General features: G+C 54.5%; 1 protein-coding gene across 1 annotated transcript in view; it reads right to left on the bottom strand.

Annotated features, from left to right (window-relative positions):
• Positions 1-10,720, bottom strand: part of WSCD1 (WSC domain containing 1) — a 37,474-nt gene extending 26,754 nt beyond the window's left edge. The window contains exons 1-2 of the mRNA XM_079905573.1: positions 10,528-10,720; positions 720-1,420 (exon numbers count right to left, since the gene is read on the bottom strand). Coding sequence (XP_079761699.1) covers positions 720-1,146 — 427 coding nt within the window. The 5' untranslated portion in view covers positions 1,147-1,420; positions 10,528-10,720. The remainder of the gene's footprint in view (positions 1-719; positions 1,421-10,527) is intronic.
• Positions 10,721-27,648: the final 16,928 nt, after the last annotated feature.

Genomic DNA, 27,648 nt, shown 5'->3' with positions numbered 1-27,648 from the left:
TTAACCAAGTCCATTTAAATCCCGATTTCAGGGTTTGCTTCCGGGGAACCCAGACTAAGAGAATGACCTTGGGGGAGTTTAAATAATAAGAGCTGCCAGTTCCTGAGTGCCAGCGAATACGTCAGGACGCCTAGCCCAGCGGCCCTCAGCTTTTGCGTGCATGAGGGCCACCTGGAGACCCTGCTGCTCCAGACTGCTGGCCCCCGCCCCAGAGTCTGGGACTTGGTAGGTCTGAGAATCTGCACTTGCAACAAGCTCCCAGGTGATGCTGAGGCTGCTGGTCTGGGACCCTGCTTTGCAAACTGCTGCTCTATATGATCACATTTAATCCTCACCATAACCCTGGGGCAGGTACCTCAACCTCCATTTCCGAGGAGCCCATAGAAATTAAGAGACGTGGTCACCCAATAAACTTGGAGCTGAGCCAGGATTCAAGCCGAGGTCTGTTTCAGCTCCAAGATGCTCACACATCTCAACCTCCAGCCACGTGCGAGCCCAGCTGGGGAGCGAGCAAAACTCCAGAGGGCTTCCCCTCCCAGGCCCCTCCTGTCTGCCTCGGAGCCGGGGGAGGGGCGGTGTGGGAAGGCCCTGGGCTCTCGGCGCCTACTTCTCGGGCTGCCGCCAGGGCCAGGGAGAGGGGACCCCAGTCCTGTGCCCCCGAATGGGGCCCCTGGGAGTAGCTCCCATACAGGCAAGGAGACCCGGGGCTGAGGACCTACCTTGGCTGCTGGCGGCTGGCCTGGGGGCCTCGGGGCCCAGGGCGGGCGGCCCCTGGGGGTCCCCCTTGAAGTGGTGGAACCAGCGGCGCCGCAGCTGGCGCAGCTCTGAGTTGCGGCTGCGGAGCCAGCGGGGGCCGGGCCGGGGCCGGGCCAGGGGGCCCCGCAGCACGTCCACGCCGAGCAGCAGCTCTGGGCTGACCCGGGGGTCGTGCAGGGCTCGGCTGTCCAGCAGGCCCACGCCCAGCGCCACGGCGGCCACTGGCAGGGCCTGCAGGGGGCCGGGGGCCCGGGGGCCCGGCGGGAGGCCCACGCGGGCCCGCTGCAGCAGCAGCAGGCTGCCGGTCATCAGGTAGGCGGCTGTGAGGAAGAAGAGCAGGAACTGCGTCCGGCGGAGAAACTTCTGGAGTCGGAAGAAAGGTTTGGCCATGCCCCTGGGCGGCAGGGCTCCCGGCTGGAGCCCAGGGACGGCTCCTAGCACCCAGGCGGGAGGGAGGCTGGGGCCTGCGGAGGCGTCATCCCTGCATCCCGGCAGCAGCCTGTGCTCTCCTGGGGTTACTGTTCCTCCCGCCTGGTTTTCAGCAGGTGCTCACGTGACACCATCACTTAACTCCGGCCCGGACCCTGCAGCTGCAGCTTCTGCCCAAGTGTCACAAACTCTGCCATCCCTGGGCTCTAGCGACCCTCATCTCCAGCTTATAAATCTGGAAAAGAAGAGAAAGGGCACTTAGATGCAATAGGAGGGTCCACTTCTCCCACTGCCCCAGGGTCAGGCACCCTGCACTCCGGGGCTCTGTTTACCAAAGGGAACCGCCGTGTTGCAAGAACACATGACAGAGAGCTGGGTTCCAGTCCCAGCTCTGCCACTGCATGACTGTGTGACATCAGGTGGGTTACTTCACCTCACTGGACCTCAGCTTCGTCACCTGTAAAAGGGGGCTAACACTCTATCCCGGAGCGGCAGGAAGATCCAATAACGATAGCGGTAAGGAGGAAAAACAGTAGCAGATATATTTAAAAAGGATAACCAACAAGGGTCTACTGAACAGCACAGGGAACTCTGCTCAATGTTATGTGGCAGCCTGGATGGGAGGGGAGTTGGGGGAGAAAAAAAGAAAGAAATAAACACCTTCCACTCCCATCAAAAAAAACCCAAAAAACCCCAAAACCCCACAGCAGTGTCTTTGTACTGAATCCTTACTTCACGCCAGGCATTGAGCTAAATGCTGTATGTATCATCTCATTTAATCCTCACACCAACCCAGTGAGGTAGATATTGTACAGCACTATCCGCATTTTACAGATGAGGAAACTGGGGCAAAAGAAGGCAACGTAACGTTCCCAAAGTCACACAGCTGGTGAGCAGAGGGGCTGAGGTTTGGAACAGCCTGTATTCAGAGCCTGGACTCTGAACTGACACATGGCCCAGCCTATAATGAGACCCCATCACCTACGTGTGCACCCAGCCCAAGGCATGAGTATACAGCAGGAGCTCAATACATGCGTGCTGACTCCCCGGGTGCCTTGGGGCTGCAAACTGTCTTTTGGAAATGCTTCTGCAGACGTGGGTCGGTTTTAACACAGGAGAGGGCACACGGAGAGAGAGTGGGCTTGCATAGTCTCCTAAAGGGAGGAGGCCAGAGCAGGAGAGTGCCCCAGGCCATGCACCTGCCAGCGGGGCTGGACACCTGATGAGGTGAAGCGGGGAGGGCTCTCAGAGCAGCCGTCCCGGGTGCCCCTCTGCTCCCCAGGACTCAGCTCTCACGCTGGGCTTTGGTTTCCTTTGGCGGCGCCTCTGAAGTGCACTGTCACGGGTTCGCAGAGGGTCCCGCAGCTGCTGTGAGCCGGGCTGCTGGGTGAGGACGGCCCTTAACACAAGGACAGGCTTGTCCCGGGGAGAAAGACTCCTAGGAGCGTGACTAAGCCGCTGCCTGTAACAGGGCCCGGTACCTCCGCCAGGGCCCCACGGCCCCTCAATGGCTGCTCTGTGCCCTACGGACGGCGGCTGGGTGTGAGAGGAAAGACAATGTTTGGGCTCTTGCGGCCTGGCACTCCAGGGTCCCGGGAGGGGCCCAGACCAGCATGACCCTTTTTGATCCAATGCTGAGAGCTGCCAGGTCCTGAGGCTTCTGGGGAGGGCAGGATCTGGGAATATGGGGGTCCGGTGGGTCCTTCAGGCTGGGGCAGGGGTGGCAGGCTAGGGAATCAGCAAATGAAGGTGGAATTAAACCCTGAGTCTGGGAGCCCTTCCAGACGGGTCTCCAGAGCTTTTATTTCCTCTCTAAGCTGGTGTGTGCCAGGCCCACCCCAGCCAGCCTCGTCAGATTTGTAGAACTGCAGAGAAAATGCCAAGAAGTCCTGACTGATCTCCCTGCCTCTAGCTTTGGCCCCTCCAATCCATCCTCTGCAAGGCCGCCAGGGTGATTCCACTAACACACAAATCTGATCATGGCACTCCCCTGCTTAAAACCCTTTTCAGTGGCTCCCCATGGCTTTGGGCTAAACTCCAAGCTCCTTAGCAGGACATACGAGGCCCCCTTCCTGATCCAGCCCAACCAGCTCACCTCTCACCAGGCCCTTTCCTTCTGCTTCCCCATGACGTGTGCACATGTGCGTGTACACACACACACACACACACAGAGTCCAGCAGAGCGACCACACAGCACATCTGCCCTGGTGCCTTTATACACAATGCATTTGATGTCTTTTTCTCCCTCTTTGCCTGGTGAATCCTTGTGTATCTTCCGAGAATCAGCCCAGGTGCCACTTCCTCCAAGAAGCTCTCCCTGACTACCACCTACCCACTGGTGTAGATTTCTCTGTCTTCCCACAGCCCGTGCTGACCCCCATCCCAGCATTCACCACCCCGAGATAATTTTAATTGTCCCCGTACTTGTCAATCATCCCTGCAGGACTCTGACTGACTCAAGCCTAGAGGTCATGCCCCATGCATTTTAGTAACCCTGGCCCCCAGCATGAGCCCCAGCAGCATAGATGCTCAGCCATCTCTGTTTCTGAATACATTTTTTAAAAATGAATGAGAAGATATGTTAATAGGCGAATCATGATATCAGAAACCTCCTCCTGTGGGTGTCAGGGCAATGAAATCTCAAATTCCGGTTATTCAGAGCTGTGGGAGCCTCACTGGAAACACGGGAGATGGAGTAATACGTAAGCGCAGAGGACGCCGCTTCACCAGTCAGGTCTTACAGATACATGGAAATTAATAAGGGTGCCTGAGCTTTATGTTATCCTTCCTGTGTCATGCTACGAAGAGAGGTTTCCGGATCTGCTTGCAAAAGGCTTCTGGTTACAAGATTGGGATTCTATCAGTGAAAAATCCTATAGAACTAAAATACAAGGGGAGAGAGGACGCCTGCTGTGGGGAGAAAGGTTCTGATGAGTTGGAGCCACAAGGTGGGCAATGGATCAGCAGTTCAGAATTTTGAAGCCAAGACCCGGCCAGAACTCCATACACATTTGTATACAGGCTCTGGGAGCACCCTACAAAGGGCACAGTGGGATGCGGCACTGTCAGGGCCAAGCCCCACCCCCCAACCAAGTCCTCTCTAGAGCCACCCCTTCCCAGAGGGGCCTCCCCTGGTCTGGGGAGGTGGGCGCTGGACGTGGGGGCAGGGGGCAGCTACTTTCACGCCAGCGCTCAACGACCCTGGCCTCCTATAAGGCAGGCTGCCGCTCTGAACTTGCAACGTCGCGAAGCCGATTCCCAGCCCAGAACACCTGCCACAACAGGAAACCGTCCCCCTGCCCAGACTTCCAGCCCACTTCCCACTGATATTACGTTCGTCAGTCGTCCCCCACTCTCTGCCACGCTCACCTCTCCCCCAGGGCACAGATGACACCCGATCTCACATTCTCGCCACATCCCCAGATCCTAGCACACATCCGGCAGGGCAGTGCCCGTAAAAGTGTTTGTTGAGTGACTGAACCTGAAAGAGGCCTGGGGTGGGGGTGGGGGGCTGGGCTACTGCAGCATCTGCACAAGGGCTCACAGCCAAGCCACAGGGCAGCTGCACAGCGGGAGTGGCCAGCGCCTGGGGCGCGTATGTAGCCGCTGCCCGTCAGCTGTGCCCGCTGTACCCCAAGGCCGGGAGGCCCTCCATTAGAGCAAATCCACCTTGATCAAGTCACTGCACAGGGCAGAGCCTCAGGCTCCTCATGTTAAATGGGGGTAAGTACGCGTTGTCCCGGGATCGAATCAGGGAGTAAGCCTTCCGTTACCTACAGCCTTCAGCTTACCAGCGCAAAAGAGGCAAACGTGGAGACGCTGGAGGAGGGGCCTGCAGCAGCTGAGCTGTGGGGGGAATCAGCCACCCACACCTCCTCTCAGCCTCCAACTCCCTGGGGTGGGCGCACTAGCCCAGGCTTACTTGAAGCTGCCCCCATGCTAAGACAGCTGTTAGCGATTGCTTGCTTTTTCAATGCCACCATTTATGAAGCACTTGGCAGCGTTGAATAATCCAACTAGACTGGGTTGTGTATTTCACCTGCACCATGTCGTTTACTCCCATCTCCCTCCGAGGCAGATGCCCTGATCACCCCCATCTGAGAGCCCCGGTCTCTAAAGCTCAGCTGGGTGAAGCCCCTTGGCCGAGGCCAGACAAACCAGGACCGGAATTCAGACCCGGCTCCCTGCTCCCAGAGCCCACCCCACGCCCACTAAGCTTCCCGCCTCTCTCCCCACACCAGCTTCACACGAGGCAAGATTGAATCCTGAAAGGGGGTTAGCGTGTCTCCATCACCACCTTTTTGAAAACATGCCAGGATGAAGCCCCCAGACATGGTGCCTCACACGGTGTCACCCCCCCTCGCCCCACCCCTGTCAGACCTCCCAGATGCTGCCATGTGGTCAGCGTCCCAGCCTCCTGGGCCCCTCCCCTCTGCTGCAGGTCTGGACCATTCTTCCCCCAGGCATGCTTCCCATGTGACACCGCCTGTCTGGGAATCATGCAAAGTGCTTCAGGGGGACGATGGGGGGCAGGGGGCCCACCCCTACCCGAGGCTCCGGCCGTGTCGGGAGGGGGGAGGCACCAGGGAGGCACGAGCCTCAGGCTGGACAGGTGGACGCCAGCTGTCCTGCCTGGCGGCCTGCCAGAGGCCCAGGTGTCACCCCAGAGGAGCCCAGGGCCCAGGGGAGGGAGCCCCTCAGCTTCTTCCCAGGAATGAGAGGAGAGTATTGGGACAGAGGGGCTTCTGGGGGTCTCAGCTGGGGACTTAGACAACTGAGCCCTTGGCTGTTACTCTGTTGTTATCTGGGCCCCAGGTGGCAGCTGCGGCTCAGCCCGAAGGGACGAGGGTTGGGCAGATGACTCCAGGCTGGGGTTTCCAAGGGACTGAACAGGAGAGGGGTGGCGACAGCCGGGAGAGGAGAGGAGGCAGACCCTCGGGCCTGGGGGCTGGAGAAAGAGGTCAGAGACGGCCTGGGCCTCACCAGTGGCCACTGGGGTTCAGTCATGTGACTCCATCACCCTTCACCGCCCCCTGCCAGAGAGGACAGGCAGGCGAGGGGAGAACAACTCCAGCTGCCCCAGAAGCATTTCGGCCACTGCGGCCACTGCGGTGAGGGCTGCAACCCTCTGGGGATCCAGAGCGGTGCGCTCTTAGCAGGGTGATTGCCCTAAGCTCAAGGGACAGGGACCGCCGTGTTGCTCCCCAGACAAGGAGGTGGGCATTCGTGCTCTAGCAGTTCGGAGCCCCAGCCTGCGTGACCGGCGGCTGGGGTCGGGGCAGGCGGCTGTCTCAGCCTCAGGACCTCGGCAAAGCCACACCGGCGAGCTTCCAGCTGGGCTCAGCGCTCTGAATTAGCCCTCCCCTGTCTCTTCCCACCCTCAACCCCTGCCTCTGCCCTGCTCAGGCTCAGTGCCTGTCCTCTGGACCCCGCCCCCTCTCCGAGACGCTGTCCCCTCCCAGCATCCTAACAAAGAGATCTTTCTAACACCAAGAACGAGCAATGCTATAGCCTGCAGTGGCTCCCCAGGACTCAGACGGCCAAGTTCAAGCGCCTCAGCCTGGCATTCAGTGGCCCTTCCTGGTTCAGTCTCCCAGCAACTTCCCTTCAGTATTCCTTCCAGAACTCGACGCCCCACTGGCCAGCGTGCAATCCTTCATGCCCCCTTACACATACTCTTCCGCCGGCCAGGGATGCCAACGTGGGCCCCACCTTGTGGCTCTGAAAGGCTTTGTGGCTACCAAGGCTCAGCTCTAATGCCACCCCCTCCAAGAAAGTTTCCTGATCCCCAGAGCAGAGCCACTCCCCAGCACTCGACGGCGAGGCTGGATGCTCTGGGCGACGTGTCCTGCCTTGAGTCCCGGCTACGCTGCCCACTTCTCCTCCCAGCCTATGAGCCCCTCCTAGACACAGGCAGTGCCTCTGTCCACCTCTGGGTGGGGCACAGGGCAGACCCCAGAACTCTGTGCCCACTGGCCACCCTCCAAGGCTCAGGGCCATGCTGCCCTCATCCCAGGGTCTCACGCCTCTGGCTCTTGGAGATTCAGAAAGAGAGCAAAGGGCCCACTAAATACAGATCTGCGGGGCCCTGGGGTGGGACAAGGTCTGGGAAATGGGAATGGGGTGGGGTCCCTGCCTCTGAGGAGGCAAATCTTTTGATCTTCTGAACTTCAGAACTTAAAAGGTCCAAAATAAGAAATATTGCTAAAAAGGTATAAAACATAACAGTAAGGCTGAAACGCCATTCAATGCAAAAGAGGTGGGGGGAGGGGGGAATCCTCCAGCAAACCAAAGTGCTGGGGTTCATATAAATAAGAATAAATCTTTATGGACCATATTAGAGGTTGCAAGGTACTTTCACACACTCTCAAGTGTGCTGAATGAATCAACAGATCATCAAATGAATGAATGATCTTCCCATAAACTGGTGAAGTCAAATCATGATCATCTCCGTCGTGGAGATGCAGAATTTGAGGAAGACAGAGGGCAAATTAACTTGACCAAAGACAAATAGCTATTGCTAGACTGAACTCAAGTTTGCGGATTCCAGGTCTGTGGCATCATCTACCATATCACATGGTCTTCATCTGTTCAACTCCAGGGATGGAGATGCCTCCAGGCACCCCTCTAGGGGCCAGGGCTGCAAAGACAGACAGAATACGACCAAACGCGCTAAAAGGCATTTCGCCTTTTTAGTTGGTTGATGTGGAGCCCAACCCACTCTTGCAAGGGCCAATCACAGACGCTTTTAGGCTATCTCTGGGCCACCTCTTTAGTAGAACCCGATTTTGTTCATGTGTTCGTATGTTTCTCCCATTGAGTGGCAAACTCTCGAGGTTTGTGCAAACCCCACTGAGTGATTTGGATAAATCTGGGCAAGTGGGTGGAGTACCCAGCCAAAGTGAACCTTGCCCTTCTCTGGCTCTGTGCCTGCCGTGCCTCAGGTCACTGGGATGGGGGACTTATGCCGGGGGTGGGGGAGGCCAAGACACCTCGCGCCTTCCTGTCCTCGGCACCCTCCTGGCCCCCTCATGAGTTTCCAGGAGCAAGAAAAAGAGAATCAAAGTGGAGGAGGAAAGCCTTAACAGCTACCAAGAGGCACACAGTGTTTTACGATGTACACAATTAATTCACCCTGTTCTTCCAACTACTCTCAGCTCTGCATTGGGAGATAGAGTTCCTCCCTAAATACGTTCTCCAAAAGTGCCACCCTTCCAACAACTTTCCAGGTGATACGTCAACGTGCTGTTTGTCAAAACCACGAGGAAGAGAGATTAAAAGCCGCAGTGTGAAAAGAGGCCCAGGGAGAAGGTGGTCCAAAGCCACGTTCAAGCACTCACGCCTCAGATGAGCAGGGCTTGCCTCCAACCCAGTTCCGCCCCTGTTGGTGGGTCTGATCATCACTCACATCCTGTGGATAAAGACCCCGAAGGTCTATAACACTGAGCTTTGCCCTGGCCTCAGTGTAGCTCCGGAGGGAGAGTCCGGGGCACTGGTCTCACTACGGCTGACTTGGGTCTGAGCCAGATAGGATCTCAAGCCAGGCGTGTCTACAAAGAGAAACACGCCCTCCTGAGAGGCGCTGCTCGGACATGGTTCAGTCCTGGTCTAGAGGCTCTGGGTTGCCTGTTCAGGCAGACTGTACGGGCAAGCAGCTCTGCAACTCACTGCCCAGCGCTCAGAGGCTCAGGCTTTAGCAGCCGACCAACGGGTGGCCCACAATATCCACTTCTGCCTGGTTAGGCAGACGGGAAGAAAGGGGCAGGGGTCTGGCCTTCTGCCTAATCCTAGCGTCTCTTCACTCCTAGCCAGACATGCTGCAGGCCACAGGACAGTGCCCCGCAGGGCTCCAACGTCCACCGAATGAGGGATCCCCTCCCCCCCAAATAAGGCATTCTTCCAGAGGAGCTGTGGCAATGGTCCTGCTGAAGACAGGGGGATGCAGCTGCGGGTGAGGGCCAGGGGGCTTCTCCTGGGGGAAGATGAGGCTGCCGGGCTCAGCACACCAGCCCAGCTGCCTGCCACGCTTCCTTCAGCGAGTGTGCATCAGAGATGAACACGGCTGCTCCTCCCCATGGAACTGCTGGGCTCTGATGGCCCACCGGGGCATCTTCTCCAAGGGACTGGTGAGGCCAGAGCTAAGGGTATGGCGTGGGGCTGGGGGCGGTGAGGGGAATACTCGAGGGAAACCTCCCTGCTGCCCTCTCTCCAGCCCTTGCAACCAGCAGGCAGGGGCGGCTGCAGGCAGAGCGGAGCCAGCCAGCTTTCTCTGCCTCCTGTATTCCACTCACCACGAGCCCTCACCCTCTGTGCCCCATAACCTAGGCTATTCAGAGGAGAGAAGGAAAAGGCCCCCCCAGCTCCTGTTCCCAATCACGGCGTCCCAACATGGGATAACCCGAGTGCTCCACAAACTGAAGCACGCCCTTCCAGCGGCAAGAGGGAGGACAGCGTCTAACGCTGTTAGAAAAGTAGAGAGGAGTTCCGAGTCTGTCCATCTTGGGAGCAGGTGGGGAGCAGGCGAGCGTGGGCAGCAGCGGGATCCCAGGGCAGGACGGGGCGGGGGGCTGGAACCCTTACAACCAGCCCTCCCACTGCTCAGAGAAGGGTCAGAGGTCTCCCTCTCCGCCCCCGCCCTCCCCACGGGCGAGCCAGCACCGAGCAGGCATCATCGGTGGGCACAGATGCTCAGGAAAACAGACCCCCGGGAGGTTGGTTACCCTGAGGCAGAAGACCCCCCTGGAGGCTTCGCATGAGAAACGAAAAACGCAATTAGTAGCCTCCAGTCGTGAGTTTCCGTCTACTCTTAGGAAAATGCAGAGCTCTCCTTGGAGTAATTTTTCTGGACGAAATACGTGCGTTTCGCCTTTGCCCGTGCCTCAAGTTCACCAAGAGACAGAGAAAACCCTCCGCTGACCGGAAGCCTGGCGTGGTGGCGGAACAAGAGCGAGCTGCCACTGTCTCCTCTTAGAAGAGGCAGTGCGCACCCCAAAGCCTGTCCTCGCCCCCTCCCCAGATCCACGGCTCCCTCCAGGGAAACGGAGGGTCTCTGAGGATTCCAGGAGGCGGACGCGGCTTGGGAAACTGCTTTGCGCACCCCCGCCCCATCCCGCTCGTGCCGAAGCAGCCCCCCAGCCCGGCTCCACGCGCACACACTCCCGGGCGAAGCCGCCGTGGCCCGGCGAGAGGCGTCCCCCCGCCAGCGCGCCCCGGAGCCGGAGCAGGTGCAGCCCCGCCGCGCTCCCGGCCGCGTCTACACAAACTTGTTGGCCCGCGGCTGGGGGAACCCTGCCCGCAGCCCGCGCGGGGGTCCCGGCTGGGGCACCCGGAGATCGCACTCACCCCGCAATCGCGACCAGCTGGGGCGGCCGCTCCGGCGGCCACGCGCCCGCCTCCCTGGGGCGCCGAGCCCGCAACCCCGCAGTGCCCGGAGCCTAGGCGCCCTTGGCGCCCGCACGCCCCCGGGCGGCCCGCGGCGAGGAGCGGCCCGACGCGCCCCGGGCACAAGGCGCCGCCACCTGGCTCCCTGGGCTGCGGACGTCCGGGCTGAGCCGCGGCGGCGGAGCAAGCGGGCGCCGAGCGGGCGGCGGGCGGCAGGCGGCGGGCGGCGGGCGGCGGGCGGCGGGCGAGCGGGCGCCCGGCTCTGCACATGCTCACTCGCGCGGCCCGGGGACAGCGGCCGGCCGCCGCCGGGTCCTAGAGGCGGCCGTCCTACCGCCACCCTCAGCCCGCCGCACGTGGGAGGGGTCGCGGCTGGGGGGGCGGGGCGGCGCCCACCCCCAGCTCAGGTCCTGGGGACCAGCCCACTCGCGCTGCTGGGGAGCAGAGACGCTGACACTCACTCCCATACACACACACAGACACACACACACACACACACACACACACACACACACACACAGCCTCGCTCTCCGTAAAATACACACACCGGGCGAATGCATTGGCGCTCACACCAACACGCGTCTACACAAGCACACAGGGCACGAGCACGCCGCCACACTCGCTCAAACCCTTGGGGACACACGCACACTGATTCAAACACACTGAATCACTGCTTCACAGACACCCTGACCCCTACACTCACTCACACACACACACACACACACACACACACACACACTGGGCTCTGTTTTGCTGGGGCACTGTGACAGGCACACCTGTACCTCCAGCCACCCAGTTTGTAAACGCTCTGATACCAACTCACAGAAGCAGACACACACTGGATCACTGTCCCATGCAGAGCTAGACACTGACACCCACATCCTTATGCGTGCACACACAAACGCACACACACACCGCTGTCTGAGACAGTCACCCACAGAATCACTACCCCACAGACAAATACACTGACACTATCTCCTATGCCTACACACTCAGGACCCTACCGCCAGCTACTACACTGCCCCACACAGACCTACGGGGACAAATCCACACCTAGGTATAGCCGCCCACGCACCGGAGTCCACTGACAGACACACTGTTGTACAGAGAGTCATACTGGGCATTGGTCTGCAGGCATACACAGAGACACACACACACTGAGGCGGACAGGCACTGATACAGACACACAGGTGTACAACCACACTGCTGTACACAATCTCCTTCTTAAAATAAGGGCTGGATCCAACCTTGAGGATTTCCCCTCCACGCCCCACCCCTGCTCCCCGGAAGCCCCCAAGCCACAGTGCTACCCCTGCCCTGCCAGGTGCATCAGCGGCCCCTGCCCTCACCCAGGGCTGGCTGCGGAGATGCTCCGGAGGCTGTGGACCAGCAGGGGCTGCGAGAGCAGGATGCGATGGCACGGCTCGAAACCGGTCTTCCTGAAAGGGAGTTTCATGCCTCCGACGCCCGCTAGGGGCAGCGCAGCTTGGCAAGGCTCAGAGGAGCCCATTTTCAACAGGTGGAGGGCGGGCCGGGAAAGGATTAGCCTGGAGACCAGTTGGAGCTCCGCTTTATGTAGATCAGTCAAGGGGCACCCAGAAGGGAAAGGGACGCGCTTAAGTTTTTCAGGCCAAGTGCCGGAATTAGGAGAATCAGCCCTCCTCCTTGGGACGAAGGTGGGGAGCTCTGGAGTCCTTGGGGGAACTGGGAGAGGGCACAGGGAGTGCGGGGTGTCACTGGCTTGCAGAAAACCCCCCATGCACGTCCCTGTCAGAGTGTGAATGGGTGTGTTGCTATTATTACCAACAACAATAACCCACTGTACATTTTTGATTTTTGCAGTCCTCTCCAGGACCAGCTACATAATTTGTGGGACCCAATGCAAAATGAAAATGTGGGCCCTTTGATCAAGAATGAATAAGAACGTCAAGAAACAAGAACAGAACATTAAACCCAGTGCGGAACCCTTCTGAGCACGGGCGCCATGCTCTGCACAGTTCTTGTGCTGGTGAAGCTGGCCCTGAACTCTTTCATGCCGGTGGTCTCACTTAAAACTCACAATAAGTGGTGTGTGCCTTCACCACCTTTATCTGCAAATTAGAGAAAATACACCCATTCTTGGGCTTTTGTGACAATCAAATAAAATGCCTGGTGGGTTCATAGCACACTGTCTGCCGCAGGGTACACAAGTAACGCCTTTTAGTAAACATGATAGGAAGAGCTTTCTCCCAAGGCTTTGCTACAATCCAGAAATACCACCTGTGCAATGCTCTCTCGACCCACAGGCTTGTGGTGATTTCTTGTCCTTCAAATGTCGCCTCCCCAGAGGCCTGCCCAGACGTCCCAGCTGAAGCCCCCGCCTCTCTGTCCACTTCCCAGGCTGCATAAAGCATACTGCCCCATCCTCACCTTGTGGATTTATTTGTTTATTGTCTGTCTTCTCTTCCCAGCCCCCTCTCAGCTCCCACAAAGCCACGCGAATTTCTATCTCATTCAGAACTGTTTCCTCCGTGCCTAGCTTATTCTGGGCACATCGGCATGCCCACTAAATATTTATTAAATAAATAATTAATTGGCTTTTTTTTAAAAAAATGCAATGTGCCTAGCATGACACATTTTTAATGAACTCCAGCAGTTTCCCAGTGGTCACCATGTGTCTTCCCAAGAACTCAGAGACTGCTTCCTCCAGTTCGGGTCCACAGACAGATCCATGTTTGTGCCTGGCCATCTTACAATGGCCCAGCGGGTTCTACCGACCATCAGGGAGACCAGGAGGGAGAGTGTGGAGGGCTCATGGAACCGCGTCCCCCTGCCAGGAGCCTGTGGTGGGAAACGGAAGCAGGTGCCCCGCCGATACCCGCAGGCGTCTGCATCCAAGCTTCCTTGTCCTTTGACTACCTAGCTCTTGGCTTCTGCTCCATCAATACCCTGGCAGGGTGACACGGACTTGACTGTCCCAGAGTAGCCTGTGGAGGTTGCCTTTCACTCCTGGTGGAACCCTGCATCATTGGAGCAAGCATCATTCAGAGAGCGAGAGAACCTCTGGCAACATCTGAAAAGAAGGGGATGCAGTTTCTTCTTTCTTCCTTTGCTTTCTTCCCCTGTAGTAGTGCTGTGACTTACTGGTGCCCCCTCCGTGCGCTCAGACCTGCAGCTGGCTACAACACTTTGCTCTGCTGCCCATTTAGTTGCTCTCTCCCATGAGTACTGCAGAGACTTAAATATGCCTTTGTGAAGACTCCAGCCACACAGATGGTAATTGTACCCCCTGCTGAGCCGTGCCTGCAGATACCAGACCAGGCGGGTGGCGGGGGGGGGGGGGGGGGGGGGGATTCTGTACCTTCCTGGGAGGGATGACTGGTCTGGTCTGGGACCATCTGGACTTCCTAGGCATGGACCAGAGGTGCCCTGAAAGCTTCAGGAATTCAGAGGTAGCGGAGAGAGACTGGGATTAGTACGAGGAGGAAGGCTGAGTTTCTTTTCTGACTAGACCAGAATAGGCTGTGTGGCCTCATGCAAAACCTACCTTTCTATGTCCTGGTTTGCCTTTCTGTAAAATGGGCAGGTTGTTTAATTGATATTCAAGGGCCTTTCTTCAAGAGAGGCAGGGGAACGAAATGAGGGTGCTTTGAGGCCAGTTCTGCTTCTCTAGTTGGGCAAATTAAATCCTTTTCCCCAGATGTAGTTTTTTTAATCTGCAAAATGCGGAAAGGGTCTTCCTTCCAGTGCAGAGTTCCTGGCACACAGTATATATTCAGGAAGTGACCGCAAGGATGATTCAACTCTAACTGGCTCTGGTGTGGGGTCTGATGTGGCAGGAACAGGCAAAGAGTTTGTGGGATTCAGTTGAGAACTGCCTGACCCCGCCACCCTTCCTATCTGCACAGAGGCAGCAACGAGCTGGGGCTGAGGAACAGAAAGCACTGAGGCACTGCCAGCCGAGTGCAGAAGTATGTTGGGTTAGACGCAGAGCTTCTGGGCTCAGTCATCAGCTGGAAGGTGTAGGGGTGCAGGGACTGCAAGTAGGCTCTGGAGGAGAGGGTGGCAGAGTGGACCCCTGCTCTGCTCCTCCTGTCTGCCTGGTGTGCACGTGTGTGCTTAGCAGAAGAAACACCTCATCTTTGTTCCATTTTTACGAACTTCCCTGGAAGTCATTCATCAAAGACCTTGAACCTGCATGTTGTCATTTCAGTGAAGCTGCTGGAGCACCTCAAGCAGATGGCAGTGATTAAAGAGGAGATGGGTTCACTTTAATAAACTTCTTATTTCGGAATAACTTTAGATTTCCAGAAAAGTTGCAAAGATAGCAGAGCGTTCGTGTGAACCCCTCACTCAAGTTTTCCCCGGTGTTAACATCTTATATGACCAGGGTACCTTTGTCAAAGCTGAGAAACTCACATAGGCACACTCCTATTGACCAGATTCCAGACTTCATTTGTATTTCACCAGTTTTTCCATTCATGTCCTCTTTCTGTTCCAGGATCCACTCCAGGGTCCAGGTTACCACATTGCGTTTAGTTATCCCACCTCCCCAGTCTCTTCTGCTCTGTGACAGTTACTCATTCTTTCCTTGCCTTTCCTGAGAAGTACTGGCCAGGTATCCCGTGGAACGTCCAGGCGGCTCATTTCAAACAACTAGACGTCTCAGACTAGAGGAGTTTTTAAACCTGGTGACGTCATGTGACTACTGATGCTGTCTCTGTGTGTGAGCCTACTGACCAAGATCACCTGGTCTGCATCCTAAGGAAAGGGGACAAGAAAGAGAGGCCACCATGGAGGAAATTCCAACAGCACAGGGGTTGTCAGATGGCTAGTGGCCGAAATGAAATTCTGGAGGAAACATAATGTCAAGTTCCAAGTTCCAGATGTAATAATGGCCGATTCCCAGAGGCTCACCTGATATGCAGGGTCTGCTCATTACCTGTGTTCTTCCTCACCCCAGGTATCCTGGCCACACAGGAAGGGTCACTGGAGAAGGAGCGCGGCTCCCCCGGAACTCCCACCTCCAGCCCTACCCCTTCCGTCCCCCACCCTGTGTGGAGTCCCAGATACATCCACTTACACGGTTGGCCCCTCCCCTCACTTCAGCCTGATAGAAAACAGCACACCGATGGCGGTGGGCACAATAAAGTCTCCCTAAACATCTTCATCAGGGGAAATGAATCCTTTGTTTGGAAGTATTTTTAAGACAGAGAAACAGGTTTGGTTTTTTCTAATCCCCTTCCTCTCCCTCCCCTTTGTAGGGATTTCTACTACAGCGCCTTAAACACAGCTGTGCTGCTGTGCTGGGAAGTGGACTGGCCACTTTGGGACCATGAGATGACAAGCCAGCCCTCTATGCGGGACAGAGCACAAAGACAGAAGAGGCCTGGGTCTGAACCAACGGAGGACCCCCTTTCCTCTGGACTCATGTTAGAAAACTAAGATCTACTTGTACAGAGACAACTCCTGCTCACTTTTGCCCTTTTATATGGCTTCCTTCCTCCAGATTGTGAGTCCTCAATGTCCGGCGTAGGATCAGCAAAGTCCTGATAACCGAGTCTGCTCACCAAGTGAGTGGAACTCCAAACATCCTGCATAGCTTGAGTTCCTGCCTTCTGGGAGGTTGGGTGTACAAGCAAGCGGATGAGTGGAAAGTGGGTGGAAGGGCTGTGGGTGTGCAGCTGGACATAAGGAGTTGTGGGCAGACAGAGGGCAGATGCCCAGGAGGAGGGTTTGAACGTATAGATGGTTAGCTCCACGAGAGCAGGAAGCTTGTTTGTCTCCAAGGTCACGGCTGTCACCAGCACCCTCCTCTCCCCTTCCCTGAATAGCCTTACCTCCTAGAAGCCCAGTCACATGGTAGCCCCTCCCCTACCTTGCCCAGGTTCCCATCCACCCCTCTCCACACTCCTCTTACACTGCCTGGCCCCTCCCCCTATAGGTCTCCCTCTGGGCGTTCCCATGCTCTCTGTCCTCTCCCCTCATCAGCCTGTGTCACTCCATCTCTGGAGTTTGCCCATTCTGTTTCCTTTGCCTGGAATGCCCCTCGCCTCACAATCTGTCACTCTTTCAGGGCCTGGGACAAACTCTCCCTCCTCCCTGAAGTCTTCCCAGATTTCATGTCCAAATTTAATCTCCTATCCCCATCAGTGTTCCCACAGTTTTGTGCTTGGGATAAAAGCCAGGATGGAGAAACACAGGAGCCAAATAGGAGGAAAACGCGTGTGTGTATATATGGGGGGGGGGGGGGAGGGGGCGGGGAGGGGGCGTGTAGAACTGTTCAGAGCTTTACTGTCCCAGAAAGTACTTATGTCACCACCTGTCTGCCCCAGGGGAGCGTGGCAGGAGAAGGTGCTGTCACTTAGGAAGAATCCGCAGTTTGCTGGGTCCTACGCTAGGCACTTTACGTTTGTTAATTTAAGTAATCCTCCTCACAACCCTATGAAGTCTGTACTGTTTTAGTTCCATTTTACAGACGAGAAAACTGAGGCTCAGAAGAGTGAAGTGACTGAGCCAAAAATCACACACCCAGAAAGTGGAAAACCTGAGCTGGAGCTCAGATCTGGTTGGCCTCAACGGGACCCGTTCCAGTGGGCTCTAACTTGGTCACTCATGTCGACCCACCTGTCCACCCGCCCCATGCCACCCTCGAGGCACACAGGGACAGCCTCTGGCCTCCTTCCGTTTCACAGCCATCCCAAGGCCAACACACACATGCTTGTCCTCCACCTCAGATTGTGAAGGTATTCTATGGAAAGGATGCTTGCTGAGTTGTTACTAACAGAGGACATGGCCAATGTCATTGCCAGAGCCCAGGGGATCATGGGAGGGAGGGAGGGAGAGATGTTATTCTCTTCGAGGTTCTTGAGCTGTGTCAAGGGATCCTCTCGGGAGAAGGAGAGAAAAGAGCTGCGGAGGAAAGGAATTCTCAGCCCTGCCCTGCATGTACCCTAGTGCCAGGTGCCCCAAGCATGTGGGCTCCTCCTCAGGAGAAATCTATTCTATTACAGGACACACATGGGAGAGGAGCAAAGTCGCTTGGGTGAGTAAAGTGTTCCCCCATGTTCCATCTAGTTCCTTCTGCTTCCTTTTATGCGTGTTCCCTGAGGGGAGCTGAGGGATAGAGGTGCTAAGAAGGACCGGAAATGCACTGGATCAAGAAACTCGCTATTCTCTGGAAGTTCATCAGAGCAGACAGACTCTGCCATTCACTAATGACGTGACTGTGTGTCCTTGAGCAGCACCCTTCACCTCTCGGAGCCTCAGTTTTCTCATCTGAAAAATGGAGAGAATGAGAATGAGAGGAGGTAAGGTGTTGGGGGGGCCTCAGGACTGCGCTTCCCACCTTACATGCACGAAGTTAATTATTTCTTTTCCTCCCGATGTGTTCCCACAATCTGCCGTTATATTTTCTTTTGGGTACCTATTGGGTCAATGTCTGCTTCTGAGACTAGACTTCGAAACCCGAAGGCAGAGGTCATTCTAAAGTTCATGAAGGCTGCTTCCCCAGGAGTAGGACAGCGGCTGTCATGGGGCGGGGCTTGGGAAAGATGAGAACAGTGAGTGATGCGGGCGAGCTCCCTCTCCATTCTTGCTTTGTCCACCCCTGCAGGGATTGTGCCTGAGGCTGGGGCATGCACTGGTGCCTGGGGGTGGGGTAGAGCGCTGGAAGATGGTGGGTGAGGGCTGGGTGCCGGTGGGGACCTGGGGATTCGGAGACTGTCTGTCTAATTCAGATGGGCCCTGCCAACCCTGCTTTCACCAGTTTGGGCAGCTCAGGAGAGCAAGGAATATGCTTTGGAGGAACAGGCGTAGAGATTGAGAAGACTTCAAAGAAGAAATGTTGGTGGATGGAGGGGAAAGATACTTTAGGATGAGGAGTGGCCGGTGCAAGTCGGCAGAGACGAGGGCAGCAAACATACCTGGAGTGCTCAGGGGAAGGTGAGAAATTTTCTGTGGTTGGCAGGCAGGTGGAGGCAGGAGGCTAGAAGTGTATTAGGAAAGCCCGCGGGATTTGGCCTTTATGCTGGAGCTAGGTGACGGAGAGCCACCCATGGGTAGAAACAGTGGGGTATGGGGAAGGGAGGGGAATAGTGGGTCCTGACCATCCCGGCCATCATCCCCAGGCCTGCCTGTTACCATGGCAACCAATGGCGGGTGGGGGGGCACGTGAGAGGGATCTTCCTGTTTCTGTATGTATGAGTTTGACCCTCAGCATCTCAGGCCGAGTCTAAGACAAATAGCCGTGGCCACCTACTCCCCTTAGAGTCCCCAGGTGAGGAAGCCGTTTGAGTACTGTCCCAGCGAGCAAAGGCCTGGCCTGTGGCCCCTGTGCCCCTCCTGGCCCCCCCTCCCTGCCCACCTGAGGGATGGCAGGGCTCAGGTGTGCGTCAGGCTCTCTGACCAGCTTCCAGCCAGTCCTGACCAGGCTCTGAGGAGCAGGGAAATGGGAAGTGACAGCAAATGCCAGGAGTCACTAAGTCTCTGTCGCCTCGATTTCCAGGCAGATGCAGTTGGTGCTGAGCAAATGCAGCACTTCAGAGACACCCCTGTCCCCGCAGGAGCCACCTGAGCCAAGCTGAGGCCTGGCCGCACCCCATGCTACCCTACCCCTCCCTCAAACCGGCCTCCCTGCCCCAGACCCTGGACCCCTGTGTCCAGCCACAGCCCAGCCCTGGCCCAGAACCATCTTTTATAAATCAGATCTGGGTCCTCCACACCCAGCCACAAGCTGGTGGGCTTATCTTGCCCATCATTAGGACTGTCTCCTCAGAAGAAACGACCTTCCTCGGTACTTTTTAAAGATAACCTCCGTGGGAGTTCCCTGGTGGTCTAGGAGTTAGGATTCCAGACTTTCACTGCAACGGTCCAGGTTCAATCCCTGGTTGAGGAACTGAGATCCTGCAAGCCATGCGGCAGGGGCAAAAATAAAATAAAGATAACCTTTGAAAGGTTTGCTTACGATAACATCCAACAATACTGGAGTCAGACTCCCAGGAATAATTAATTACTCCATCTGTGTTCAATGTCTTTGTCTTTTTTTATTTGTACAGGCAGATTGAAGGGTTTCTGGCTACCACGTCTTTCCCCAAACAGCCCTGCATTTTTTTTTTTTTTTTTTGCGGTACGCGGGCCTCTCACTGCTGTGGTCTCTCCCGTTGCGGAGCACAGGCTCCGGACGCACAGGCTCAGCGACCATGGCTCATGGGCCCAGCTGCTCTGCAGCATGTGGGATCTTCCCGGACCGGGGCACGAACCCGTGTCCCCTGCATCGGCAGGCGGACTCTCAACCACTGTGCCACCAGGGAAGCCCCAGCCCCGCTTTTTGAAACAATCTAGACAGTGTCCTGTTTGTTACATGACAGACTTTGGAAGGAATCTTTTCTGAGGGAAATACTGGAGAAAAATAATCGCATCTTACACGCAGGCATTTACAGTCTCTAAAATGCAAATCTGGCCAAGTCACCCTCCTCCTTAGGATCCTTCAAGGCTCTGCAAGATCAGGTGGGAACTCCTTCACCAGTCCAGTCCTGATCCAGCCAAACGTGCCAGCCACATTTTGCCAGCCTTCGCCCCAAAACTTGACCTTCAGCCCCTGCATTAAATTTTCTGACTCCCCCAGGTGGGGTTAGGTGTCCCCAATCCCCACACAGATACACGTGTGCACAAACAGGCGTGACACACATATCCATGCACACAGGTGCAAACACGGATACGCGCACCTGCAAACAGTGCACACCTGCGCGCATGAACATGTGGGCACGGTAACACATGCACACACAAGTACATGTGTACACACAAATGCACACACACACACACACATAAATGCGCGTGTGTGTGTGTGTTTGTTTCTATCATAACGCTGATCGTTGGTTCTTTCCACAGTGCGTTTGGGTCCTCCCATACTGGACCGTCCCTGCTCCTCAGTGCCAGCGCGGCGCCCAGTGAGAGACGAATGAGCACACTAGGCAGTCGGGAGGCACGGCCCTGGGACTGGCTCTGCCATTGCCCTTTAGTGGGACCGTGGACGAGTCTCCATCTTTCCCTGAAACTCAGTTCCCCACAAGGACGATGGGAGGGGTCCATGTGGACCAGGTGGGGTCGGGGGAAGCCGAGAGACCAGTCCACAGTTCCCGCTGCAGCCAGCACAGCCGGCCCAGCCACCCAACCCAGCTTATTTATGATGCTTTTAGCTCCAAGTGGACCCGTTTCCGAAGTCCTCTCCAAGATATGAATTATCTTAAAGAGCTGATTTGTATCACTGTGGTTGGACGGTGCTTAACCAGAAAGCACTCCGGCCTTTCAGCAGTTTCCATCCAGGGAGAGCTATGGATTCTTTTTTCACCCTAATTGAGCACTTCAGAAAGGGGGGTGGGGTGGGTTGAAAAACCTTCAATACGTTGCATTTTTAGGAAAAGCCATTTTGACTTATTAGGCGTTGTTGGCTTCGGAAATATGCTCACTAATGACTTCTATTTAAATATTTTCCTCCAGCTGAGAAAAAAAATACTGTGTTAATGGATTTGACATCCCCTAGATGAGTAGTTTCCCACCTTGGCCTCTGAACTTCCTTGGCCAGATCCTCTCAAATACTCAAGAGGTCCCAAGTAGGCTATGTTAAGAAAACCCCTGTCACAATCACCTATAGAAATGATGATTTCCAGCGCCATCGGTGATCTGCTAGGTGTAAGCATAAACTTAGCTGGAATCACTGGTTTCTCAAAATCTTTCACGGGTGCTCCAGCCCTTACAGGATTCAATCCAAAGCTTCTAGTCTTGCACAAAAGGCCCACCCTGCCCACATCTGACACCACGATACCCACCCTGCTCCCTTTTGAACCCCAGGCAGGAAATTCTAGGTGAGCGAGTGGCCTGTGTAGACACACACGGCGCAGCATCTAGAAGGGCTGCATCTGCCTTAAGGCTTTGCGGTTGCCATCTAGAAATTCTTAATAATTTTTGAGCGAGGAGCCCCCATGTTCTCATTTTGAGCTGGGCCTTGCAAATTATGTAGCAGATCGTGCCCAGATTCACCACACTCTCCCACTCCTCTCTACCTTTTTTTTTTTTTTTGCGGTACGCGGGCCTCTCACTGTTGTAGCCTCTCCCGTTGCGGAGCACAGGCTCCGGACGCGCAGGCTCAGCAGCCATGGCTCACGGGCCCAGCCGCTCCGCTGCATGTGGGATCTTCCCGGACCGGGGCACGAACCCGTGTCCCCTGCATCGGCAGGCGGACTCTCAACCACTGCGCCACCAGGGAAGCCCCCTCTCTACCTCTTTTTGTACAAGTTGTTTTCTCTACCAGAGGCGTCGGCCTTCAGCCCAGCTCTGCCTGGTCCTTGACCATGGGATTAACCTTGGGCACGGATGCCTTGGGTATCAGAGACAGCACAGACCAGTGGCTTAACGAAGCCAGAGACCAGGGTACAAATCTCAGCTCCACCACTTCTGGGTTACACAACCTTGGGCAAGCAACTTAGCTTCTCCATGGCTTTGTTTTCCCTTCTGAAAAGTGGGATCACCATTGTCCCTACTTCCCAGGTTGCTGTAAGAACTAACTTAGAGATAATCACGGAGCACTTAGAAGAGTGTCCAGCACAGTGTTCATCGCTTTGTGACTATGATTGAATATTGATCCTCTCATGAAGCCCTCCTTGGCTGGCCTGACTCCTTCACCTAGCGTGAGATGTCCGTCCCTTTATCCGAGATCCTGCAGCCTCTTCTCTTCCGTAGGACCAGTATGCCAATAGATCGCCATCTGTCATAATAGTTTACAAACACTTCTGTTTGCAAGAGTCAGGAACTGACTTAAGCTAGCTTAGGCAAAAAGATGGGCTGGTTGTAAGTATATGGGGGTGTCTCACAGAACCCCAAGGGCAAGAACGTAGCTAAGCCTCAGGAAGTCCTGGAATATAAACCTGAAAGCACCAAGTACCCACTTTCCCCATTTTACTGCTGCTTTTATCTCAGTATTGGCCTCACTCCTATCTCTCTCTCTCTCTCTCTGCGGACCAGCATCTTTTCAACTTAGCCATAAGGTAGAGCAGTATTACCTGACAGCATCTAAACTGTCCATGGTTCTAGCCATGGGAAGGCTGGACCGTTCCTGATTCCGTCTCACAGTTCTGCGGACACAGCCCCAGTTGGCCCCTCCAGGGTCAGGCTCATCAGTGGAGCCCAGACTACGGGATGATTTTACACTCCAGAGTGGCCTGATCCTTTCACACCTGTCTACCACACACGTCTATCTTTCCTGAAAGGGCCATAATGGATCCCTAAAGGCCATGTGTTTCTCAGCTTTGCCTCTCCTCCGGTCTGGTGCCTGGAGCCTAAATTGTTGTTGAGTAAAGGAAGGCGCGAATGGTAGGGGAGAGGTTTGCATTTCCAACCTCGAACACCATGCACTCTCGCGGCTCTTCTGTCCCTTGCAGGGACTTAGTGAAGGAGCCTGTCCTAGAACCAAAAGCATCCCAGGCAGGCAATTCATCCAAGGGGCGCTGGAGAGCCTGCCCTCCAGCCCCACACATCCAGGCAGGGCTCTGCCTGGTTCCCCAGCCCGCATCCAGAGCGCCTCCTGCAGCCGCCTCCTGCTTGCGCCCGCCACAAAGCAGGGCTCGGCCTTCTTGAATATGCAGTGTGCCGCTTCAGGGTTTAAGTTGATTTCTGCAGGAGGGAACCTGCTCACTCAACAGATTCTATACTCCCAGAAATTATTAAAGGAGCAGAATTAAATTCACAGGGGTCAGAGGTCAGGGAACACTGGAAACAAGGCAATCCCAGCAGAACCTTCGCTAATTGCCACGTTCGAATGTGCTGGAAGAGCAGAAATGCTGCTGAATTATTACTTGGGTCTTAATATCAAAGCAAATCGCAGAGGATCTGCTCCACGGCCAGTGAGCCCATAAGCTCAGGGTGTGTCGATCAGCGAATCACAGTACCTAAGGTGTCTCCGGACTGGGCACCCCCTGACCCTTACTGACTCCTGCCTGGTGAGGATGCAGAGGAAAGAAAAGAATGTGCCTATGCAGGAGGCCCCAGACTGAGCAAACCCACATACTGACTGTTGAATTCACAGATTTCACAGAGTGAAATATACGCTCCTTCTATGAATCCAGCTTCATGCTCCCCTTCCTGGGTCCCCATCTCCAAGAATGGTGTCAGATGGGAATGCCTGTTGTCCATGTGGAAGACTTTTCCAGAACTCCCTCTGGTCTCTCTTTGTCTCTTCGTCCTCTTGGGAGTGAGCTGGCCCCAGCGGGTGGGACTGTGCTGCTCTCCCCCTGCAGGGGGACAGCCTGCCTGGGTCCAGCCAGCAGACCGGAAGTCATACCCTTCAGCCTGGCTAATGCAGGAGTGAGAAAAGATTTGTGGGCCTCCATCTTTATTCCTTGTTGGCTCACCTTGTTCAAAACTTAGGTGGGGAGGGGGGGGCTTCCCTGGTGGCACAGTGGTTGAGAGTCCGCCTGCCGATGCAGGGGACACGGGTTCGTGCCCCGGTCCGGGAGGATCCCACATGCCGCGGAGCGGCTAGGCCCGTGAGCCATGGCTGCTGGACCTGCGTGTCCGGAGCCTGTGCTCCACAACGGGAGAGGCCACAACAGTGAGAGGCCCGCGTACCGCAAAAAAAAAATTAAAAACTTAGGTAGGGAATAGTGGTGCGAGTTCTTAGAGGGGGCCCGGAGCCTCCAGTGTTTGTTGCATGCATCAGGTCACCCTCCAAAGCCAATACGCCGCTTGGCCTGGGACACAACCTTCCTGCCCACTGCAGAACTGTTAAAAGATGCCACACAACTGTAAAAGCAAACAAACAAACAGACAAACCCATTTGGCCTAATCTAAGCTTCTAGAAACCACCAAGGTCAAAATGCCCCGTCCGTACCCGAAAGCCCAAGGTCACAGCAGGCTCTGGCTGCCCCAAACCCATTCTATGTATGTATTTGGCTTTCTGAATTCCATTCTCGCTCTCTCTTTCTTTTTTTTTTTTTGGGGGGGGTACGCGGGGCTCTCACCGCTGCGGCCTCTCCCGTTGCGGAGCACAGGCTCCGGACGCGCAGGCTCAGCGGCCATGGCTCACGGGCCCAGCCGCTCCGTGGCATGTGGGATCCTCCCGGACCGGGGCACGAACACGCGTCCCCTGCATCGGCAGGCGGACTCTCAACCACTGCGCCACCAGGGAAGCCCCCATTCTCTTTTTTTCATAAATTATTTTTTATTCATTTACTTTTGGTTGCATTGGGTCTTCGTTGCTGCGCGCGGGTTTTCTCTAGTTGCCGTGAGCGGGGGCTACTCTTTGTTGCGGTGCGCGGGCTTCTCATTGCAGTTCACGGGCTCTAGGGCGCAGACTCAGTAGTTGTGGCGCACGGGCTTAGCTGCTCCGCGGCATGTGGGATCTTCCCCGACCAGGGCTCGAACCCGTGTCCCCTGCATTGGCAGGTGAATTCTTAAGCACCGTGCCACCAGGGAAGTCCCTGAATTCCAGTCCTTTTAAAAACTAATTCCGCATTGCACCAAATATTGAGAATCTTTGAGGGGGCCCCTAATAAATGGTACCCCTCCAGGTTTTGAACAAACTGAGAAATAAAATAAAAAGTAAAGACAGAGGGCCAAAGTATCAGGTTTACTACTGCTAAAGATGAGGTAGAAAATGTGGCTTTAGGCCAGTTAGGCAAGTGGCTTGCTGGTACTGAACTCCCAAACCTGACAGCTGAGTCCATCCAGACTCAGACAGTATCAGACTATAGCAGGCTTCCCACATGGACGGTCCTGCCCAAGTGAGGCTTAGGTCTTGGAGGAGCAGAGGAGAGCTTTTTTTTTTTAAAAGAAAAATAGACTTTAATTTTTAGAGGAGTTTTAGGTTCACAGCATAATTGAACCGAAGGCACAGAGAGTTTTCTGATACTCCCTGCCCTCTCCATATGCATAGCCTCCCCCACTATCAACGTACCCTATCAGAGTGGCAGGAACCTGCATTGATACAGCATTATTACCTCCCAGAGTCCATAGTTTATATTAGGGTTCACTCCTGGTATTGTACATTCTATGGGTTTGGACAAATGTATAATGACATGTTTCCACCATTATAGTATCATAAGAATAGTTTCACTATCCTAAAAAATCCTCCGTGTTCCATTTACTCACTTCCCACTTCCCCCAACCCCTGGCAACCACTGATTATTTTTACTACCTCCATAGTTTTGCCCTTTCCGGAATGTCATATAGTTAGAATCATACAGTACGTAACCTTTTCAGATTGGCTTCTTTCACTTAGTCATATGCATTTAAGGTTCCTCTATGTCCTTCCATGACATGAGAGCTCATTTCTTTTCTTTTCTTTTTTTCTTCTGGTTGTGTAAACTGCTTTTTAAAAAATTGAGGTATGATCGACATATAAGATTACGTTCATTTCATGTGTACAACATAACGATTTGATACTTGTACATATTGTGAAATGATCACTACAATAAGTCTAGTTAACATTGGTCACTAGACATAGGCACAACATTTTTTTCCTTGTGATGAGAGCTTTTAAGATCTACTTGCTTAGCAACTTTCATATGTGCAGTACAGTATTTTTCATATAGTCACTACGTTACATCATCTCTTTTTTGTCCTGAATAATACTCCATTGTCTGGATGTACCACAGTTGATTTATCCATTCACCTACTGAAGGACATCTTGGTTGCTTCTAGGTTTTGGCAATTATGAATAAAGTTGCTATAAACATCCGTGTGCAGGTTTTTGTGTAGTTATAAATTGTCAACTTCTATGGGTAAACACCAAGGAGCACAATGTTAGATCATATGTTAAGTGTGTGTCTAGTTTTGTAGGAAACCACCAAAGTGTCTTCCAAAGTGACTGCACCATTTCGCATGCCCACCAGCCGTGAATGAGAGTTCCTGTTGCTCTGCGTCCTCACCAGCATTTGGTATCATATGTGTTCTGGATTTGGGCCATTGTAATCAGAGGAGAACTTCTGCCCTTTGAAGTCTGACTTGACCCCAAGAGTACGTTTAAAGAGTAAGTTTAAAGCAGGTTGCCTCGTTAATCTTCCCAAGTTCACCCATCAGATGAGTCAGCATGCAAGGAGGTAAAGAAAGGTCGCATGTGCTCAGCGAACACACTTACCTTCATAGCACTTATCCCAGTACTTCCTCCTTATTTTATCTGTCTTCATGTCTGCCTTGCACATATTAGATGCTCAATAAATTAACAAATAATCATTAAGTGGGTGAATGAATGAAAGGTAGGGACCACATCCGTCTCGTTTTCTGCTGCACCTGCAACTTTGGGCAGGGTGATTGATACAAAGATTTGCTGAGTCAGTGAATTAACAAAACAATGCATGAATGACTCAGTGAAGGCCAGGGTCCTGTCTATTGTTGGGTTCATCCACTGTGTCCTTTGTTCTTAGCAAAGTGCCTGATACCTGGCAGGTTCAGTGAAGTATCTGTTAAGAGAACAAATATGTGAATGAATGTATGAATGAATGAATGAATGAATAAGTATGGTGCAGAGGAGGGAGATTAGGGTCCCGCCTGCCCAGCAGTGGTCAGCACTAACTCAGGAGTTAGGGCCACACGCTAAGAGCAAGTCCAGAGGAAGTGAGCATTAGATAGAAGATTTCTGAAAATGTTGAAGGAGCTGGAGATGTGACAGTCTGTCGTCAAATGTCTTTAAACATCTGCCAGGCTGTCATGGGCGGAGGAGGCGGGTGTACTCTGGGATCCCCAAGGAACCAGTGGAGGGAGCTTTAATAAGGCAGATTTGGGCACAATTTAAAAATGAAAAGAACCTACATACTTTGTGCACAAATCACATACGAGGCATTCTGCAAGTTGTTATTTAACCTGCGTTCAGTTACATTTCACGCCTTCCTAAACCAGGCGTGATTTCCCCATGCTTAGACACAAGAGACAATGTGACTCGCTGAAAGTCGCGCAGTTATAACACGATAAACCAGGATGCAAACTCAGGACCAGCTGATTCCATAGCCTACACTGCTTAGAGAAGACCAAAAAAAAAAAAAAAAGTTTAGGCTGCCTTGTAAGATAGTGAGTTCCCCATCACTGGAGGTGGTCAAGTAGAGGCTTGGTCACTCA

Source organism: Stenella coeruleoalba, assembly GCF_951394435.1.
Source record: "Stenella coeruleoalba genome assembly, chromosome: 19".
In the NCBI taxonomy this organism is placed as follows: Eukaryota; Metazoa; Chordata; class Mammalia; order Artiodactyla; family Delphinidae; genus Stenella; species Stenella coeruleoalba.
The sequence above is the reverse complement of the archived record's forward strand: the minus strand, read 5'-3'. Positions and strand labels throughout refer to the sequence as shown.